The sequence below is a fragment of the Physella acuta genome, unplaced genomic scaffold (assembly GCF_028476545.2).
Source record: "Physella acuta isolate Inbredline_101_S28 unplaced genomic scaffold, ASM2847654v3 ptg000101l, whole genome shotgun sequence".
In the NCBI taxonomy this organism is placed as follows: domain Eukaryota; kingdom Metazoa; phylum Mollusca; class Gastropoda; family Physidae; genus Physella; species Physella acuta.
The window spans coordinates 50536-73803 of NW_026731621.1; the positions used below are offsets into that span (position 1 = coordinate 50536).

General features: G+C 33.2%; 1 protein-coding gene across 1 annotated transcript; it reads left to right on the plus strand.

Moving 5' to 3' along the window:
- The first annotated feature begins 187 nt into the window (after positions 1 to 187).
- Positions 188 to 22305, plus strand: LOC131930922 (retinoic acid receptor alpha-A). Its single transcript, XM_059287581.1, has 9 exons — positions 188 to 281; positions 1737 to 1856; positions 12720 to 12889; positions 13605 to 13746; positions 14145 to 14374; positions 15021 to 15203; positions 15580 to 15784; positions 16080 to 16238; positions 22205 to 22305. Exons 1-9 carry the CDS (start codon positions 188 to 190, stop codon positions 22303 to 22305), a joined length of 1404 nt encoding a protein of 467 aa, XP_059143564.1.
- The last annotated feature ends 963 nt before the right edge of the window (positions 22306 to 23268 follow it).

The window sequence follows — 23268 nt, forward strand, 5'->3', positions numbered from 1 at the left end:
TGTAAATAATTAAATGTAAATAAGTGAATGTGTAGAAATAAATGTAAAAAATAACAGGTGTACGGTAAAATAGGTAACAAAAAATACTTCAATGTAAACAAATATATGTCTTGTCGTCGTGTAGGAGGGTGGGGGCAGTCGTGCCCAGCCTGCCTGCACCCCTGTGAACTGACGAGGTCAGTCAAGCATGAACAGCAACATGGGGACACAGTCCGTTGGTGGTCACAGCGACAGCAGCAATGACTCGTCCAGCACCGCCTCGCTGTCACGTGATGTCCATGGTCAGTAGGCAGTAAGCTATGTCTGTTTGTCTGTTGCTTGTCTGTCTATCTGTTAGTTTGTCTGTCTATCTGTTGGTTTGTCTGTCTGTCTGTTGGTTTGTCTGTCTGTCTGTTGGTTTGTATGTCTATTGGTTTGTCTGTCTGTCTGTTCGTTTGTCTTTTTGTTTGTTGGTTTGACTGTCTCTCTGTTGGTTTGTCTGTTTGTCTGTTTGTTTGTCTGTCTGTCTGTCTGTTGGTTTGTCTGTCTGTCTGTTGATTGGTTTGTCTGTCTGTTTGTTGGTTTGTCTGTTTGTTGGTGTGTCTGTATGTCTGTTGGTTTGTCTGTTGGTCTGTTGATTGGTTTGTCTGTCTGTCTGTTGATTGGTTTGTCTGTCTGCTTTTTTGTTGGTTTGTCTGTCTGTCTTTTGTGTCTATTGTCCTTGTGGTACTTTTTGTTTCTGGATTTTGATTTGTAAGTCTATTAGTATGTGATGTATGTATGTAGTGTTTTGTTTGTCTTACATTTCTGTTTATCTGTCTAATGATGTGTGTTTTCTGTCTGTTGGCTGGTTTGTTCGTCTATTAGTTTCTATCTTCTGTCTGTTGGTTGCTTTGTCTTTATGGTGTATGATGTCTGTCTGTTTTTTTCTCCCTATTGAATTATTTGTCTCTGGTTTGTTGGAGCATACTGGCATATTTCTTTTGTGATGTTTTTTTCTGAAGTTGTCAGTAAAACTGATATTCCTATAATCCTATAATCCACGCAGCCTATTTGTATTTTAAGCATCCTGTCTTTAATTAATTAGTTCACTGATTACCTCCTTCTGCAACAACCATCATCCTCTCTGCTAACCAACAGAACATATATAAAATGTCCACATTTATTCCTCTCTTAGGTCGTTCTTTTATTGGTCTGTCAGTCTTTATCAACATTTTATCTATATGTATGTCTGATAAGATTTTGTCTGTCAACTGCTTGATTTGTCTGTCTAGGTAGAAATATCAGTTTCGAGGAGGGCAAACAGACACAATGATGGAATATACAAATAAATGTAATGAATCGTCTGGGAAAAAATAATATTATGCTATAATAGGGGCACAGTAAAAAATTTGGAAACAAGAGCACATGCCCAATACACACGTCAATGTACAATACATACACGTATATATATATATGTACACTACAGCATACTTAAACCTACGATAAACACACACGTACACAATGTGCTCTAATACAAGTACCATTTTAACTACTAAAGATGGATCCAATAATTTGCACACGTATACATTCAATACAATACTATTCTGGCACTTATAAAGATGGATCCAATAATTTGCTCACTTATACAATGTGGTTATATACAACTACTATTTTAACACCACTAAAGATGTATCAAACAATTTGCACACGTACACAATCTAGTTTAACACAACTACAATTCTGGCACTTATAAAAATGGATCCAACAATTTTCAGGTATGACAGTGCTAGCGGGCCAGCCCTCCTACACCAACTACCCCCAGGTGAGCATGGGGTACGGACAGTTCAGCCTGTACGACAAGGTCGGCATGATGCAGGCTATGGCTAAAGAAGGGGGTGAGTTGCTTAGTCTAGCGGTCGGATCTCGATAGAAACAGACCCATACATTATCTCATATTGTCATACCTCAAGTCACTGTCTTGATATCTCCACACACCATAGTATCAATATTACACAGTCTATAGATCTATATGTATATATCCTTTTATTTATTGGCAAATATATACTTAAGTTAATACATGTACACGTCATATTGTCTAGTATTGTATGTGTATAGTGTATGTATAGTATATGTCTGTGTATTGTATTGTTTTTATTATTATATATCGTTTTTTTAAATAATTATACTGAACCATAATTTTATTTTTTAAATTGGGATTTTTGTATGAGTTGAAGCTACCTCTTACGTGTACTCAAGTAATTTTTTTCTGGTGTTTAAAAGTTTCTGCTATTAACCTCCACTTATTCGTGAGCCTGTCGTAAAGCAACATCTTTAACTATTCCTTTCCCATTGATTTAAACACCATCATATCTTGTACGAGACCATAATATAAAAAAAAAACAACGTTGAACTTTTTATAAGTTTTTCATGCTAGTTATTGCTAGTATGGGAAAATCCCAGCTGGTGAAAGTTAGTTTATGTCTACACGCTATATAGTTGTTTTATTTTTATGTAATCGATTACACTTTTTGTTATTGTTTAGTATTGCTTTGCTACTACAGTTGTCTGAATTAGGCAGTGTATAAAAAAAGAAAAGAAAAATGAAAAAAAAAATGTAAATTCTAGTCATAATTTTAAAATATGACAGGCCTTTGTGAAACGGTAGAGTATCCTATAATTCACGTCAATTATTGTAAAAAAAAATACACTGTGCCTTGCTGTGATTAGCCTAAAGGAATTGAGCGCTGGGGTACATCGCGTAGGGTAAGGGGAAGCACTGGAGTGATGGGTCATCTATTTAATGATGTCCATCGATTAGCCGTAGGGAGGGGGGGGGGGGTGACGTCATTTTTTTTTCGTTTGAATGGGAGTGGGGATGATTATGAATACGCCCATGGACATAGTGACTTTAAAAACTCACATCCTGATTATGCTAGCTCATTATTTTTTTTTTCAACTTCACATTTTCTGATTGATGGCTCATTAAGTTTTAAACCATTAATTCTTTAAGCCCTCCTACTTAACATTTTAGATAGGTTATAAATCCATAAAGTCAAAACTATTACCTTTTTTAAACATTTAATTCCCTATATTTTTCATAGATTTTTTAATTATTTTTATTTAACGTTACCACCCATTCCTGGAACCCCATCCACTTCACCAGCCTTAGATTAACCCCTGCGGCTAACCTACTAAATAACTGATTTCGTGGATTAGTCATTCGGCCTTAACTAACAGTGCAAAAAAGGGAGGCTACTTTACAAGTCTACTATAGCCTGCGGTTAGGATTGAAATAGTTCACTGAGAGTTCTCGTTCTTGTTTTGTTTTTTAAAAACACCATCAGCCTTTTCGGGTGAACGTGGTCACAAAGGTTACAGCTTCTATTTTTGTTTGTTATCCTCGCCTTGATGGGAAAATAAACGAAACAACTATTAAGTGTCAAAAGCTTTCGTTGTTCTAAATTTTTAATAGAATAATTTAATTTTTTTAAAATGAAAACAATAGTCAAAATGAGGAGGAGGGGGGGGGGTGAAAAGGGATATATAGTAGTTTTTATATTGCTTATTATTATATTTAGTTATTTTCTTAGTTAAGGCTTTATACCACGCTTTGTTTATACGCTTCATCATAAAGACACATATCTAGGAAAGGGCGGGTGTGGTGGACGACCTTGGCGGCGAGGGGGGGGGGGGGGGAGTGAGGGTTGAAGGGGGAGATCCGATAAACGGGGTAAAAAAATAATTTAAAAATCTCCTTTACTGGATTGTATTACAAACATAGAGGCTACTGCTTTGCTTTCTTGACTGTTTTCACTGTATTCTACATCAATTTGGTGACATCGCAATAAAATCAGTCAAGGGATAGTAACTAGTAAACTGTAAAGGGGGTGGAGGGGGGCATTTTACCAAACGTGAATAACTATATATAAATGAGAGGGGGGGGGACTTAATAGTCCGACCCGGGCTCCGGAATGGTTTGCTACGCCCTTGCATGCAGTACACGTTTATCTCAACATCAAAGGGAAAAGAATCTTTTAAAACATGTTGAATTCGATTTCTTAAAGGATAATGTTGTGAAGCTGTAAGCTGTACGTTAAGTACAGCCATTTCCTGTCTAACCATTTACTTTATTGTTACATCTACTCTCTCCACTCTCCCTCCCCTCCCCCATTCCCATCGGTCTCTCGTGGTAAGGAGGCTGTTACCACCCTTCATAACAGTTTCTATAGGTTTGATGGACTGGGGCATTAATCATTCATGACTCACGTGAAAAATTTGAGTGCTCTCTCCTGGGCGGCTTTCTAGTGCAAATCCAGTTCAGCAGATTTTTTTTAGCACTTCGTACTGTTTTCTAACCTTATGATTTTTGTTTGGTTACACTGTTTCCTAACCTTATACTTCTTGTTTGGTTATACTGTTTCCTTATACTTCTTGTTTGGTTATACTGTTTCCTGACCTTATACTTCTTGTCTGTCTATCATGTTTTCTAGCTCTGTTTATCATGTTTCCTAGCCTTATAGTTCTAGTCTTAGTCCTTTTTTGTAGCTTTATATTTATTTTCTGTAAAGATGTGATGGCAGATTAAAAGTAAAGTAGTTTCCCTTTCAAACCTGACGGTCTATGGGGCAAGTGAAGTAGAGTTCACTTGTTTCTGTGACCTCAGCATATGAAGAGATAGTGTGGTCAGCACTATGCTGAGCCGCCTTTACTTTCCCTAACGTGAGTTAGGTACCCATCAGAGTTGGGTGGACGGTCTACTGACTTGAACCCGGATTCGAACTCAAGACTTACGGGTTAGCAGTCCAGCTCTCTAGCGCTAGACCACTCCGTCCCAGGCAGATTGCCTGATCTATCATTAGACCATCAATGAATGTTTTGTTTTACACCAAATATTTTTTTTTTATATTATTCCTACACAGAAAACTACAAAACAAAACACAATATTTTATCTTTCAAATTCCAGTTTAAATATTTAACAATATCTTTCTTCCAAAAATTGAAACAAGTTTTTTTGAAGCGTCTTTCAGGTTCATTACACGCTGCAAAATTATTATGGAACTAAGAAAAAGTGATGGTTGTCATTGTTGAACTCTAATGCATTTTAGTTAAACAAAATTTCAATTAATTTTAAAATAAAGCGGAAAATCTTTTCAATCAAACAAATTCAAACAAAGCTGAAAATTTGAAAATGTCCCTTTTCTATCAACTATAAAACAAAGCTGGAAATATTTGTTTTGTTAGCACACGGAGCTTCACATATTTGGTTATAGACGGAAATTTTAACAATCTTTTGTGAAATTTTAATTGAATTTTATGAATTAATTAATGATCAATTAAAATAGGGATTAGATTTTTTTTTATTTCAATCTGTGAAAATGAAGAAAACATACTGAACATTAAAGTTTTGCTGTGTAAATTAACTTGAATTAGTCCAAACACGTAACCAATCAACGAGAGAAACTATTGTAGTGTTTTGGTAAAGACAGCATCTGCTGAGTTTTTTTTTTTCTTTCCAAGAGGAGATTAATTGTTTGTCAAATGTCATTGTTTAAGATTATGTTTGTGGTGGTGTTTAATCCAGAAGTAATCAGTGAAATTTATTGAATTTATGGATAAATATTGGAACTTAATTCACACAAGTGACTTTTTTTAAAAACTAATTACGAGTTCTAGTGACGTCACTTTCTTTGTTGACTCACTCCAAAACCAGAATTTGACGTCAGTGAAGTTTAACAAAATATCATATTTTTGTGTCGTGTTCAAAGAATCAAACTCTCTAATAATGTTCACCATGCCGCATAAGTTTCTAATACTATATACGGATAACTTTTTATTTTCATTCAAAGGTAGTCCTTGCTTGTGTATGCTTGTGTATGATTGTGTATGTATTTTGCATATATTTTATTGTATGGTTTTGACGAAGACATTGTGGCGACACTTAGGCTCAGATTCAGTTTTTTTTGTTTTTGTTTTTTAAGATCTACTTTTTAATGGTTAGGAAATATAGTACAGTATTGTATATATTTGATATATTTGATATTTGATAATTCTAAAAGCCTACCAAACTCTTGCAATATAAATATATATCAAGTGTGACATATTTAGTGTTATTTTAAAGTTCAAACTTTTGCTTAGGTAATATGTTATTTATATGTATACATAGTTGAGAACACCAACGTTTACTCACATTGCGCTCACACCTCATTATTGCCATTGAGTATGATTTATATTATATAGTATCCAATAATAGATTTCAAAATTCAGATATGAATATAAATAGCAAAATATGAGTGTAATTAAGCAACAAGAAAAGTTGAACCCCTCACTCAGGTTCAGTTGTGAGTTGTATTTTTACTGTCATCATCATCTAAATTAGTGATATGTTGGATCATTGCCGTATACATTTTTATCGGACATTTAAAAACTGCTTTCATAAATTTGCGAATTTTTTAATTTATTAAAAATTGTTGAACAACATTTAAAAAAAAAAAGAAGATAAGTTAAAGCTGATAAAATTTTCATCGAACTCCTTAAATAGGTCACTTCTGCAGCACATTATCCAAGTTGATCTATTAAAAAAAAAATAGCAAAGCAACTACCCTGATAGGTATCTAATTCCCTCCCTTTAAACACAAATCACTCCTACAATCAATCAATAATGCGCCCTAAAAGTTCGATAAATCAAAGCATCGAGCCAGCAGAAGACACCAGCTGGTGCTACGGTCACCACCTCGTGAAGTTTTCGTCCTGACAAGGTGTCACCACTCTACACTTACAAGCGGTTCTTATAGAATCTGTCACATCATGCGCTAGCATTTCACTTCTTCACCCTCGCACGTTCGTAAGTTGTCTAACACACGTTCTACAGTCTCGGCTGATGTAGTGAGATATTTGGTATAAAACATTTTACATTTTTATTTATTATTTTTTTATTATTGTAGATTAGCTTTTTCTAACCTAGACTTGTAACAAATTTAAATATAACCTTAAACAAAATAGTTAATTAATATTAATCACAAAGTTCGTTAAGAAATCAAATTAGGACACAATATGGTGTACTTTTTTCTCCGAATTTTGCTACACCCGAGGTTCATCTGCGCTTTATAGTTTCCTGATCTTAAGATTTGTATCCTTATGTGTAGTACCTACCAAAAAGAATGATCGAATGCATCTAAGAAGCTGAAACGTCATTTCATAATAGTTGATGATTTTAAGAATTGTTCTAGCTTAGTATAATAAAATGTTTTCCGTATTTTGGGATATAGAAACAACGGTAACTGAACAGCGGTATCCGACTATTCATCTAAATTAGCCTTACACAAACCTCTCTAGATGACTGAAAATAATTTGAAACGTGTGCAAGAAAATTGTTCATTAAAAATTTTAAGGGGTCATCCATTAATGACGATTTGTGACGATTTTTTCCTCTCCCCCTCCCCTCCGTCACACATTGTCACAAAAATAAAGCTCACCCCCCCCCCCCAAAAAAAAAATTAAGTCACACCTCAGCCTACAACCCCCTAAAGTTTGCAGTTAATTTTTTTTTAAAACATCGATATTTTCCCAAAATCTTGTCTGAACTCTGTGAACATAGAGTATTTTAAAAGGCGAAATAACGGCTAAAATATGTTTATCTAACTTTGCATTTTTTATAATGCAAAAGTGTGACGTCACACCATCTGACCCCCCCCCCCCCCATCACACACCGTCACAAAGTTACGGAACCCCCTCCCCTCCCCCCTACGGGTGTGAAGTCATTTATGGACGACCCCTAAACATAAACTTACTTAGAGAACTTTTCATATAAGCCACTGGTCGACACTAATCAAGAGGGTAATACGTGAGTTAATTATCCTATTGCCCGCGATAAAACGGTGGGGTCATTTACATTAGCCAATAATACCCACTGAACATGGACAGAATTCCCCATCCTTTTATATAGTTGTACAGATTTAAAAAAATAACCTTGACCTTTTCGACAGGACGGACGACCTTGAGTGACTCAAGCTAGCCCAGCAGGTGATCTCCCCTTAATGGCCTGTCGTGTCTAGCAGGAGCCATTGTTGTTGGCGTCATTTTTCTTTTAGCGTCACACCCGCCTTAGGCGTTGGTGTGCGTGTGGGGGGGGGGGGGGGGAGAGGGGCTTTTAGCGTCATACCAGCCTTGGGCGTTGGTGTGGGGGGGGGGGGGGGGCGGAGAAAGGTGGGGGGGCGTTTCTGTTGCAAATTATAGTTAAACCAGTAACGCCCCTTCCGTAGTAGCCTATTATAGTTTGTGGATCGCTGCTCACAGTTAGTAGAGAGTAGAGTTCCCCCTATAGGATCTGACGATGAAGTAGAGTTAATCTGTTTCTTGACCACATGAAAAGATAGTGGATACAGCACTATTCACGGATCCGAACTCAAGACTTTCGGGTTAGCAGTCGAGTTCTCTACCACCTGGACACGCTGTCCAATTCCTAAATTTGAAGGGGGGGGGTGGTCTCTTATCTACTGGTTTAGTGTAAGTCTGGATTGTGTGATCTATATATTTATAATTAATGTACCCCCAAAGAGTCAGAAAATTCTGGAAGGGAGTTACTCATCTATTATAATGTATGCAAACAGGGGCTTTCATGAAATTAATATTGAATTTAAAAACAAATGTGCTATCAACTTTCTCAAGATTTAGTTTGGAAGAAAGGAAGGGATGGAGTTTTGACGCTTCTACTCGCACTTAAAAATCTAAACATTTTAAGTTCATTAAGGACATGGGCGGGTGTACTTTTCGTCATAAATCCACTAAATCATCGATTTCCCACTTTTACTTCATCTATACAGAAAAACCATCGTTGAATCTAAAAATGACATTGTTATGACCCTAAAAACAGTATTTATTTATAAAAAACCGGGTTCAAAGTAGTGTGTACAGGGTCATTTGTTATTTTTTTGGTAAAAATAGCCATTTTTCGACCTAGAAAAGTACTATTAGGCTTCACGGAAACCTAATGTGTTTCATATCAATGGAAAGGCCGTGACCTCCTTTCTTTATTTGTTCTAAAATTAAAGGACCAATCAAAATACTTATTTTAATGTGATTATTTTTCTACGTCATAAAGTTGTTTATTTTATTCAGTCGGGTTTTTCCGGTATGCAAATTTTTGACCTCAATTTTTTCATTGGCGTTCGACGGCGGAAGCTAGTTAGCGATTGGTCGTTTTGCTTCGTAAGTAAACATTCCCTTAGTTTCAGCGCGTTGCTAAGTTTGATCTAGTTTTGTATCTCTAAGCTTCTGTGAAATACTTACATTATTTTAACTTATAATTATTTCAATTAAATATACTATTAACAGTTTAGATTAGTTTGTGTGAATTATCATAAGCAGTGAGACGATTTAATTTGTTTCTCTTTCGATAATGGGTAGAACAAAACACTCGCTAAAAATAGATACACACAAACATCTAACTAATTTACTAAAGCAAGGGCACGTCCGAATGCAACTGATTGCAGCTACCTCTACTCAATCTAGCACTATTCAGACAAGCACTGGTGCAGATGTAATATGCACATTTACTAAGAAACTGCGACAATGTAAGACACAGTTTTTACAGACAGAAGAAAGCACTGTTACATCTAGTACTGGTAGTGCTAATTGTAAACCACAGCCATGCAGAATTATTGTCGAATGTGATTTGCTTCTTGATGTTATCAATACATTTCCTCGCCCACTGTGATGTAGTGGCTACTATTAATGAAAACAGTGTAAAGGGTTTGCTTCAAGCATGGTGTGGCAGTAATAAAAATGTTGTAAACCGTAAGTATACAACTGCAAAAGAATCCAGAACAAGGCCATTCACAATAAACAAAGACATCGTCTTATCATAATTGGCTTTAGCAGTGGCGTAGGCAGGGGGGGGGGGGTAGGGGGGGTGATAACCCCCCCCCCCCCCCATAGACCCCTCGGTATATATAATCGAAAGTTTGAGGGGGGGGGGGGCAAATCGAAAGTTTGAGGGGGGGTGCAAATGGAAAGTTTGTCCCCGGGTAAAAATTGGAACCCCCCCCCCCCCTTGAGACGATCCTGGCTACGCCACTGGGCTTTACACATGAGACCATGCAAAATATACTGCTGTTTCTGCGATAGCATAATTCAATTTTGGGCGAAGGCATGTTATGGCATTGCTGTCAAAAGAAGGAAACCATAGTCGAAGACTCAATGAAGGACGCCAAAAAAGACGCGTTGACAATAGCTTTTCTACAGCTCTAGGTAAAACAAAGAGCGCCAGAAAAAAAGAAAACTAACAGCTGAACAAGCTCAGAAGGAATATATTCAGCAGCACCATACTTCAGGCTATGAATGTGGTCGATTTTAGTGACATACAGCTGTAAATTTTCATTTTTTGCAACTTTTTGTTGGTTTTTTGCGTTTTTCTTAATTTGATGTTTTTTTGTACAATTGTTGAAATAACTTTGTTAATAATTATCAGAACTGAACTAAATTTGCTCCAGTTACTCTGTATATATGTTCAAATAAAACGTATTGAACACTTTTGGAATTTTTGTAAAGATTTTTTTTTTATTGTTTAAATAGTGAAAAAATTGGACGAAATAATGACATTTTTACAGTGATGTATCGAAAAAAAAAAGTAAAAAAAAAACTATCCTCTTTTTTTAAAATGTAATCAATACGAAGTCTTAAACACATGTGTCTGCAGATTATATTAAGTTTTCATGAAATTTGTACAAACCATTTTTGAGTTATTTCCATTTAAAAATCGTCAATAAAATCCAATATGGCCGCCGTCACCATGGCAACGGAGGATTTAAAAAATTAAAAAAAATATTTTTATGCTTAACTCTTTGAGTTATAACTATTAGCCAAGTATTACATCTTTAGACTTGGAAATAAAGAAGTTGGTACTCATCACCCGCCCATGCCCTTAATAATAATCAATAGAAAGTATTTAATTGTAGACCACAATATGCGATAAATAAACAGGAATCGTTCAACAGTTTATTGCGACAATACCAAGCAATCACTGATCTACCGCTTATCCTGGTCAAAGCCCGCCATTTTCACAAGATCAAGTCAAATACCCTCTCCGTCTCTGATCCCTTCTTAAGCGTCGTTACAAAGTTCTGCTCATCCATTCGCCGTATGGCTACTTTTAAATTGAATTAGATGCAAAAATGATTAGCTGAATCACATTTCGATTTAATCACATATTTTACACCACCTTCTGTTACGAAAACATACTGTCCCGTAAGTCTCAACCCATTCCTATATTTTCGTGAGTCATTTATATACATCATGGCATTTGTTGATGTCATTTATGTACGTCATGTAATTTGTGCAATAATATGTGATCGTATATTATATGCAAAGTGTCATTTTAAATACGAGATGACATTTAACACAATATGTTATTCATATAGGCCTACATGATATCATTCCTATACGTCCTGTCATTTATGTATGTGGTAGTGTCCTTTCTGTGTGAGATGGCATTTATATAAATGATGTCACTAAATTTAATCTATAAATAGCTCACATCGTATGTTAGACATGACCACCCTGAACTCACCCATGAACTCACACATGAACTTTGAAATGACACATAAACTTTGAACTGACACATGAGCTCTAAAGTGACACATGAGCTATGAACTCACACATGAACTTTGCACTCACACATAAACTCTCAACTCACACATGAACTTTCAACTCATGCATGAACTCTCAACACACATGAACTCACAACTCACACATGAACTTTGCACTCACACATGAACTCTCAACTCACACATGAACTCTCAACTCACACATGAACTCTCAACTCACACATGAACTCTGAACTCACACATGAACTCTTAACTCATGCATGAACTCTCAACTCATGCATGAACTCTGAACTCACACATGAACTCTCAACTCACACATGAACTCTCAACTCACACATGAACTCTGAACTCACACATGAACTCTCAACTCACACATGAACTCTGAACTCACACATGAACTCTGAACTCACACATGAACTCTTAACTCATGCATGAACTCTCAACTCATGCATGAACTCTGAACTCACACATGAACTCTCAACTCACACATGAACTCTGAACTCACACATGAACTCTCAACTCACACATGAACTCTCAACTCACACATGAACTCTGAACTCACACATGAACTCTGAACTCACACATGAACTCTCAACTCACACATGAACTCTGAACTCACACATGAACTCTGAACTCACACATGAACTCTCAACTCATGCATGAACTCTGAACTCACACTTGAACTCTTAACTCACACATGAACTCTCAACTCACACATGAACTCTCAACTCACACATGAACTCTCAACTCACACATGAACTCTGAACTCACACATGAACTCTGAACTCACACATGAACTCTCAACTCACACATGAACTCTGAACTCACACATGAACTCTTAACTCATGCATGAACTCTCAACTCACACATGAACTCTCAACTCACACATGAACTCTCAACTCACACATGAACTCTCAACTCACGCATGAACTCTGAACTCACACTTGAACTCTCAACTCATGCATGAACTCTGAACTCACACATGAACTTTGCACTCACACTTGAACTCTCAACTCACGCATGAACTTTGAACTCACACATGAACTTTAAACTTACACATGAACTTTGAACTCACATGAACTTTGAACTCACACATGAACTTTAAACTCACACACGATTTTTGAACTCAATCATGATCTCTGAACTTTCTGTTTCCAGGCAGCCTGTATGATCATGGCATGTATGGGAACCTCCACTCTGCCAACCTCCTAGGGTCAGAGGCCAACATGTCGCCCCCACCCCCTCCCCGGGTCTACAAGCCCTGTGTTGTGTGTAGTGACAAGAGCTCTGGCTACCACTATGGGGTCAGCTCTTGTGAGGGCTGCAAGGTATGTACTCTAGGATCATTTGTATGTAAATATCATTCCAATCTCAGCCAATCTTCTAGGAGAGACAACTCCCAAAACAAACAACTTCTGCCTTGGTTGGACAAAGGCTATGGAAGCAAATCCAAAAAGAAAAGTAGGCTGAAATCAGAGTCAATGGCCTCAATGGCACATGTATACTTAATTGTGTTGGAGGGGATACCTTCCAACACTAAAATTAAGAACCAAGAAAAAGAAGATTTAAATGTGAAAGTCACTTGGAGTTAAATGACAATTATGGATTTACTCCATGATCGTTTATATGTAAAGTTGTTAGTATTCCAATGCTCATTTGTATGTAAACATCATTCAAATGTGAAAGTCACATGGAATTTAATGACAATTATGGATGTATTCCAATGCTCATTTGTATGCAAACATCATTCAAATGTGGAAGTCACATGGAATTTAATGACAATTATGGATGTACTCCAATGTTCATTTGTATGTAAATATCATTCAGATATGAAAATAACATAAATAAATTAAAACTCAACTTTCACAATTTTATTTTTTATTGTTATCACTTTTTGAAATATAAGATTATTATAATGAGCATACAATAATCATTTTGGATAAAACAAATTGTTTAAAGTTCTATTTGCAAACATAAAATGCCATGCTGATAATGATCACAAGTAATCCATAATAAATTATATTATTTCCTATATTAATTTAGGGTTTTTTCCGACGGAGTGTCCAGAAAAATATGCAATATACTTGCCATAAAGACAAAAACTGTGTTATAAATAAAGTGACTAGAAACCGCTGTCAGTACTGCCGGCTTCAGAAGTGTGTTGTCATGGGAATGTCAAAAGAAGGTAAGAATTAATTGTAATACAGTTATAGAACCAGATGTTTTGTCATACAACACAAAATTGTTTGTTAGTGATATATTGTTAATCTTAGTTTCTAGTAAGCTGTGTTCAGTATTGTTAATATTGTTATATCAACATTAACTGGTTTATATTTATATCATAAGTAAAATCTGTATTTGTAAACAATAACTTCTTTTTCCACTCAAAGACTATTAAAAATTTTATCTTTATTTTGCAAGTGAAACTTCAGATTAATTTTTTTTGTAAAGGAGGTAAGATTAAAATAAAAATACTTTTATACAGTGAATTTAAAACGTATGTAATTGTAAATTATTTTAAAAGAATAAGTATGAAGACAAAACAGAATTTTGTTAAAAATTGTTTCTGCCCATTCTATGCAGCCGTGAGAAATGACAGAAACAAGAAAAGGAAGCAGAAACCTGAAAGTACATCTGGCATCACAGACGACCTGACAGAAGACGACCAGATGTTGATACAGGAGGTCCTGGATGCGCACCGAGACACGACGCCCAGCGGTCAAAATGGTGCGACTATACCTGGCTCAAATGGTGCCTCAGTGACCGTAACCACTGCAGCCTCATCATCCCCCAACATGGCAACATCAACGACGGTATTTGTTTCATTATTTTTGTAATGGGTTTGTCCGTAAATGATGTCACTGTCACATTTTTTTGTGCAGTGTGTGATGAGGGGGAGGGGACAGTTTAGATAGTTGGATGTAACACTCTTGCATTTTAAAAACGTAATGCAAGAAACTGAATTTTAGCTGTAATTATAAATTTTAGAAAACTGTTTTAAAAAATTGTAATAGAAATTGATTAATATACTCTATGTTGACAGAATTAGTCAATATTTTACACCAAAAAAAATGTCTTAATAAAATTGATCTTCAATTTTGAGGGTAGTTGAAGGCTAAAATGTGATGTCATTTGAGGGGGGTCTGGTTTTTTGTGACACAGAGGAGGGGGAGATAACATTTTCAAAAAGTGCCATGTCGTTAATGGATGACACATTAACAATTTTATATTGTTTAAAAAACAGTTTTGACGCAAAAACTTTATTTCCTGTTAGCAAAACTATTTTTTAAATTGTTAGACTGTGTTTTATTTGAAAAAATTCAGCAAATACTACTTAAATTTTTTTTTTAAGTCAGTTAAGACAAGCCCTGTTAACTACTAAGTTAAATAGTTACATATTTATTACTGTTTAATTTTGTTCTGATTTTAAAGTAAAATATGTTTATCTATTTGTAGCAGGAAACAAAAGCAGATGATGATAGTTCTGGTTCATCTGGAGTGTTCTTGTGGGAAAAAATTACAGAGTTATCTTCTGCAGGAATTATCCTGATAGTTGACTTTGCTAAAAAGATTCCTGGTTTTTTATCTTTGTCTACATCCGATCAGATCACCCTCTTAAAGGCAGCTTGTTTGGAAATTATGGTTGGTTTTTTGCTTTCTATTTTTGTATTTGATTGAACAATATTAATGCTTTTTATATAAAATGGTTGAAATAATTTAGTTGATTGTTTAAAAAAATCTTCTATTGATTATTTTTTTGCTCTGAAATTTGAAAAAAAGGTTTTTAAAAAAATGTTAAAATCTGTTTTCATTTTTTGTAACACATACTTTACTTGTACATCAATATTACTTTAGTGCATACACAACAGATTAGAAATATTTCTTTAGTTAAGAATGCTGTGAATATTTTTAAATTGGTTTCAAAAATAATTAATGAACTCACTTTTACTGTAGTATGAATAGCATTATTAACTTTAGCTACTTTTTCTCCATTGTGTACATATTTTTTCTTCTACAGATTCTACGTATTAGCATTCGCTACGAACTCGACTCAGACACTATGCAGTTTTCCAATGGTCTATCTTTAACTCGTGAGCAGCTACAAAGAGGTGGTTTTGGCCCCCTCACATCAACTATATTTTCATTTGCAGCCTCGTTGAAAAGGATGAATTGTGATGAGACAGAGTATGCCTTGCTGTCCTCTATATGTTTGATAAGTGGAGGTAAGGTTTTAAAATATATTTGGATTTTCTACATATTTTGTTTTAATCTTTTTATATTCAAATTAAAGGTATCAATATAAAGTATTTTTGGTCCTATATATATTAAGAGAAATTCAAAATAAGACTACCTTTCTTATTGTAAGATCAAGCAATAAAAACCAATGAGTAAAAAATATTTCAAACCACTGTGTAAAAAAAATTATTTCATTATTACTATACTGACTTTTTTTTTTGATAAATAATAAAAACTTTTTTAAATATTTAAGAAATTTTTCTGTTCAATTCTTTAAAACAGACAGGTCAGGACTGCATGACATAGAAAAAATAGAACAAATGCAAGAGCCTTTATTAGAGGCCTTGAAACATTATATTAGGTCACGGCGACCTGATCAGAAGCATACCTTCGCTAAGATGCTGATGAAGCTGACAGACTTACGAAGCATCAGCGTCAAGGGTAAGTAACTGCTTGTAGTTTACAGCTGGCATTTTATGTTAATATTGTTTGGGATTTTTTATATACCCATTTGCTTGTCAATGTTTTATATAGTTTAGAATTACAAATGCATGAGTCTTACCATACATCTATCAAAGTTTCATTTTGAAAATATAATTGTCCAAAAATTTCTTTTAAAGATAATAAAATTTCATAAATTTGTTATAAACAGCAAAAGATTTTCATTTAAAGGATAATTTAAGTTTTAAATTTAAAGACTAATATAAATTGATAGGATATTACTAAGCTCTTCTTGTATTAATTACGCTTTCGTTAATAATAATTTTCAAAGGGAATTATTTAATCTAAATCCTTGAACTTCTCAAATTTTTAATATTTAAACTCTATGCTTAGACTTTGTTTTGATATATCAAGATTAATCAATATATGCAATTTAATAACCAACACAATATAAACTTGCAAATAACTATGCATTTTGGCACATACTCTGCTTGCTATTATTATTATTATTATATTTGCTTAAAAAATTTAATTCACTTTCTAAGAAGCTTTATTAAAATAACAATTGTAAAAAGTTTATTTGGCATTGTGGAAATCATAGTAAAATTAAGAAAGTTATAAAAATTGTTATTGTTAAACATTAAATAATATTTTTTCAAATAAATTTTAAAAAAACTGCTTTGGTAAAAAAAAACAGTGTGTTTGATCAAACAAAGTCTGTTATAAAGGCATAAGTAACACCCATTGAATAGACGTTTAACACAACAAAAAATACAACCAAAATAAAAAAAATTTTTTAACATACTTTCATTACTTTTAAAGATAAGCTTTATTTGAAAAAAAAGAGCAACAATAGAGAACTTGATTATAAAAATTAATTTTTTGAAGGTAAAATATAAATTATTTTATCAAAAGGTAATTGAATGCAATATTAAAGATATAATTTAAATTAAATTAAATTCAACAAATATAAACAAACTACAGCTGTTGAAAATAATTAAAATATTTTTATAATGCATTTTCAAGCTTTATTAGATGTTTTTTTTTGACTTGCTATTTAGTTTTTTAGTACCTTTACATTTATTTGTGTCTAGTACAAAGCATGGCTTTTTTTAAAAACGAATCAAAATATTTTAATTTAACAAAGAATACAAACCCATGCTTTTGCTTAGACTGCCATCACAACCAAAAACAATTTTAAATTGTATTCTTTTGAAAATAATAATAAATAAAAGAATGTACAATTTCAAAATGGAGTCAATTTTGGTTTTTGTTTTTATTATAATTATTTTTGGTTGTTATATGGCAACGGTTTACTTTTTTTTTTTTGTTTGCCACCCGCTTTGCTTGCTTCATATTGCCTTTTGTTGTTTCCCTTGGCTGTAGGTGAGAAATTGATGTCCCCTTATGCCCTGGACTGCATTCAGGACTTGCTGACTAAGCCCATGTCCCCACCTCAGCCCTCTTATCATGAAAGAGTTTTACTTCTTCCCAGGCTGACACACGGAAGCCGCTCTGAAACAGTGACGTCAGCAACTCTTAGATCCTACCCTGACCTCGGTGTATCACCACCGGGGTTGACCGTAGCACCCCACACCCCATCACCATTATCTGTTTCTCATCCCTCGCCTGTTGCTTTTAGTAGTGGGAATGGTTTTGGTAGCACTAGAAATCTTTCAGCTCAAAAAGAGACAGGTAATCTTCTAGAAATACCAAGGAGTTTTTCTTCGCAAAATGTTCACGAAACTATAGCAGGTTCCTCAAACTCAGGCACAAAAATGCCATCTCTGAGATTAAATAAGACCCAGACAACTGAAGAACTAACCAGCCCTGTTCAAAGTTTTCCTAATGGCAAAGATAAACAAAACTCGGTCTACCTTTCTTTTTGGAATTTTAAACAAATTCAACTTCAGCAACAACAAAAACAACAGCAGCAGCTTCAGCAGCAGTTGCAACATCAGCAACTACAACAACAACATCAACAGCAGTTGCAAAAATCCCGAAGTTCTCAATCTCACCAGAGCTTTGCGCAAGCTCCTAAGGCCAACAAGTACACAATGGAAGCTTTAGAAGTTGTCGTGCCACCTGCCAAACAAAACGAACTGGCGAATTCTTCCTCTCTTAACCAGAGCCCATCGGACGCCCCAAGCAGTGAACCTCTGCCATCACCAAACTTTTTAGCCAACGCCCACCAGCATCATTTCTCCACTCCATCCCCTGATAACAGTATCGCTAGCTTGTATCCATCATCCTCCGCAAATTCAGAGGCTGAAAAAAATTATCACTCAACAAATTTTTTGTTGTCACAAACTCACTTCATCCCTGAGCAGTTTCAGACGGCAGCTACAACTTCCAAAGAACAACTTCTTTCACAAGCTTCATCTTTACTAATGAGAGCAAATCTTAATTACACACAGGGACTAATGCCTCCCTCATCATCATCATCATCATCAACTGTTAATTCTAACCTGCATCCTTTAATGGATGCTATTTCAAGAGTTAGTTCTGACCTGCAAATGTCATTGGAGCCTCATCATGGATTAGATCAGGCAAACCTTGATATTTCTTCTATTTTCAACATCGCCAGTAATGGATTGCCCTCCCAAGCTAGAACAGATGGTGCTGCTGGCTTGCCATCCTGGGTCACAGACCTACGAGAGAACAATCTGATATACAGACCAGACCTGCTGCTTTCTCAGCCTATAAATGGGTCTTTTGGAATAACAGGACAAACATCCAATCAAACTAATGTTAATTCCAACACAGAAGAGAATGTTGCGAGGGTTTCCCAATCTTCAGTACAAGAGAGTGCAAACAAAAATGACACCAAAAAAGCTGCTAATGCCATGACTATAGGCCAGTTAATTGGTGGGGCTATGAAAATTGAACCAGATGACTGGATGACATATACTGACCCACAATAGACTTATTTATACAAAATTCATGTAGCAAAATGAAAGTCAATAGAAAGGTTACATTAAAAAATAAAACAATTTCACTAAAGCATAATTTAAAGTTTTTAAATAAATGTATTTAGAAATAAAATAGCAGTATTTATATAAATAATCATTGATATTTCAATCTTTAGCATTAAATTAATACATGTTAAAAGAATAGTTTTAAAAATAAATAATAACATATAAATTAATACATCTTAAGGACAACACCTTTTTTAAAAATATATAAATAGAAATTTTAATTTGATAGGATATTGTTAAAATAACATTTCAATCAGTCTTGATAAATTGATTATTCCTTTTCAATCATCAGTTCAGACAGACCTAATATATACAAATCAAAGTACTTATATGGAATAGGTTTGGATCCAGCTAATAATATTGATCTCCATGGTATATTTACTAACCAATAATAAAATATTTGGATGAATGTATCTATTCATTTCAAACTTGAAAATGGTTTGATGCTCATTTTTCTTTACAATTGTTGAATATTTAACATCTTGTTCTTACTCAGGTATTTACACGTATATGTTTAGCATACAAAATTCTGTGATGTGCTTATTTGGCACGCTACTGGTTTTGTTTGTTGTTTGTGAGTTTATTATATGCATCCCTGCCGTAATGATACAGATATATGGATTTTACAATGCTTGATAAATATATGGCATGAACATAATAATTGTGCTGAGTACTCAGGTATTTTTTTGCAAGTTTAGATAATTTTACTTTTTTGTGGTTATTAAAATAAATGTACAAATATATATTTTTATACTTTTTTCTGGCTTTTATCGTTAATGGTTTTTTAAACTCTAATTTAACTTCCTTTTAGGTAAAAATTCTTACCTCATTTAAATTCTGTTTAATGCTTGTTTATGGTATTGGTATATTGTTGATAAAAAAATGTTCACAGCATGATTTTTGCTAAGTATAAAAATAAAATGTTTCACTGTACTTTTTAGAATTGTCCTTAAACTAGCTGATTAATTTTCATTCACTGTAGTTGGTTCTAACAGTTTATTTCACTTAAAGAAAGTGTACATATTTTCTGTTTCCTAGTTGTATTCTTTTGAATTTAAAGTTTATTTTGTAGCTTCAAATTAAACTTCCGATAGTTTTACATTCAAAATGTTTAGGAATTTTTTTTAGTTCACTCATCTTAGGTATCACTTTGCTATTACTGTTTGAATAAAAAATGTTACAGTGGGATTATGTTGTAAATAGCCTACTTGCACAATTGGTTTTTAATGTTTGTAGAAAATATCCCTGTGTAAAAAATAATCCCAGTGTTGGTTTATACCGGTTTTTGCAGTATTGTGGTTTAATTGTCCTTAATTATTTTTTATCACGATTTTTATTCATCAAGATAATCAACTTTTTGTGAATTAGCAATATATAAATAGCATAATAATAGTTAAATTCAATTTTTTAATTTCAAAGTTACTTATGTTTTACATTTAAATTTTTAAAGTAATGTTATGAAAATGCATTATTCATAAACTATAAAATAATTATGGCCAGTTTAGTATTAGTCTGTATTCTTACTTTGTTTTATTATTACTTGTGTCTTGATTATTTTCCTAAACATTTTTTAGCATAGTTAAAATTTTAATAAAAAAAATAATAAGCTTTTATGTATAACTTGGTTTTCAAAGAAATGTCTGTTCACTATATAATGATTTAATTTTTAATTACCTTTTAACTAAGTATATGTTTCATTATCTTAATTATGAAGATAAAAATCAATTAAGGTTTATCATACTTAAGGTTAAATTAGGCTAAATACAGGCTATAAAACAATCTTTAAATTATATATCTTATGGCAATGTTCCGGTGATGTATTATGTAGTTTATATATAGTTATAAGTAATTTTTAACATGTAGAAACAATTTAGCATTATTTCAAGTAACTGTTTTTTTTTATTTATAGGGATTTAAAAAAAACACAATATAAAATATCATTTATGATAATAAGGGGGTCATCCATAAACACTGCCACACTTTTATAGGGAGGGAGAGGTTCAGAATTTTGTGATTATATGAGACGACGGGGTATAATGTCACAATTATACTGTTGAAGCATTAGTTTTTAAAATTAATTATAACAATTATTTTGAATTTTTAAAGAATGTTTGTAAATTGTCATTCATTTTGACCATCATAACAAATATTTTCCCAGCTCAGTTTGTGTTTTTGGTAATGGATCCCTTTTAAAAAGTATGGCATTCCGATTGGGGGTTAAGTTGAAATAAGATTTCATTTTAGGGGCGTTTCACTTTTTATGATGGTGTGTGATAAAATGGAGGTAGGGAGGAGATAATTATTTTTTTTTAACTATGGTACCATAAATGGAAGACTGCTTACAATTTGTCTTTTTTATTCCCCTTTAGATGTTTACAATTTTATTTCTAGTAAGAGTGAGAAGCATACAAGATTAAAATACATTGTTTAGATGTTTTTAGAACTCAATTATTTTTTTATTCTTAAATTTATATTTGAAGTAATTAAAAAGTTTGGTTTAAAAAAAGTGCTTTAGTTTTTAATGCTTTCTTTTGCATTTAAAACCTCTCTCTCACTCTGTACTTGAAAACTAACAATCTAGCTTAAGTCCTCTTTCTTTTTGCGCTTACTCTAGAACTTTTACACAAGTAGACTTAAAATGTATTTTGACAGAACAATTATTGAATTTCATGTTATTACCAACTGAAATTTTTAAAATGTTTACATACAAATGAGTGAAATATCAGTTGGGATGACTATCAATATGCTTTTGTGCATAAGTAGTAAAGAACTGTTTTTATAGAAGTGGTTAATACTTAAAAAGAGAGAAACAGCTCTTTTATTGGAATGTAAATATTTTTATAAAAAGAAAATTCAGGTATGTTTTATTTTACAATCAGCATTTAATTAGTTTTACTCTCAATTCTTTAGTTGTCAGTATTTAATATAATACTAACCATTTGAACAAATTATGGTTTCTTATGGAGTAAATACGTTTTATATTCACAGGTGCAGAGAAAGTACTACATTTGAGACTGGAGCGATATGCACAATTACCTCCCTTAGTGGTTGAGATGCTGGAACGTGTGGAGAATGTTTGTCTACCTTGATTTGTTTGTGCAACAGGTTTTCAGTTAGCTCATTACTGTTGAACTCAATAGTATAATTAGGTATACTTACTCAAAGAAATACTAGTGTAGTTGCTTTTCTATCATTTAAAGTTTGATAAATAGTAATTTTTTTATAAAATATGAATGTCTGTATAACTTTATATTTGTAAATATATTTGCTAGGTTTTGAAATAAAAAGCAGAATATTTATTTATTCACATCAGTGAATCTAGATACAGGGTTTTAATATTTTAAATCTTTTGAAACAATAAATACATACCAAATGTATTATACCATAAGGATTTTTAAACACTGAAGCCTTAAATGTAATTATGTCTGATTTTGAAGTATATGTATACTTCTATTCTTAGATGTGTGTGTGTGAATTACTGGAATGTCTTAAAAGAGGATTTGTGTTGTATTTTTTTTAACATGATCAGGTTACCATATTCTGTCTACCTCACCAATGATTTTTTAACACATTAACTCTTTGAGAAACAGCCTAATATTATGTGTGAAATGAGAATTATATTTGTATTAATTTAACAATGTCTTGGTATTTTTAAACAAAGTAATTTTAATATTGCAAAATAACTTTTCTTGTTGTTTTAAACAATGATTAGTACATAATTCAAAATCTTAAGTTTAGGTATTGATTAGAGTTAAGTTTATTTTTTTAAAAATTCAAGTGTAATAAGAAAACATTACTATAAAAAAATACAAGTTATCTTTTACTTTTATATTTCAAGACTTAGTTCAACAGAATATTTAATATCCATATATTCTTGAAAAAAAAAAATATTTTTGCATTGATAAAGGGATTTTGAAGTAAAATTTGAAATAATGAATTTTAATATATTAATTTTTACACAAAAATTAAAATTAGACTATCAATCTAAGTGCAATAATGTCTATTAAATACTATTCTTCTTTTTAGGAACTTCCTTAAAAAATGAATGTAAA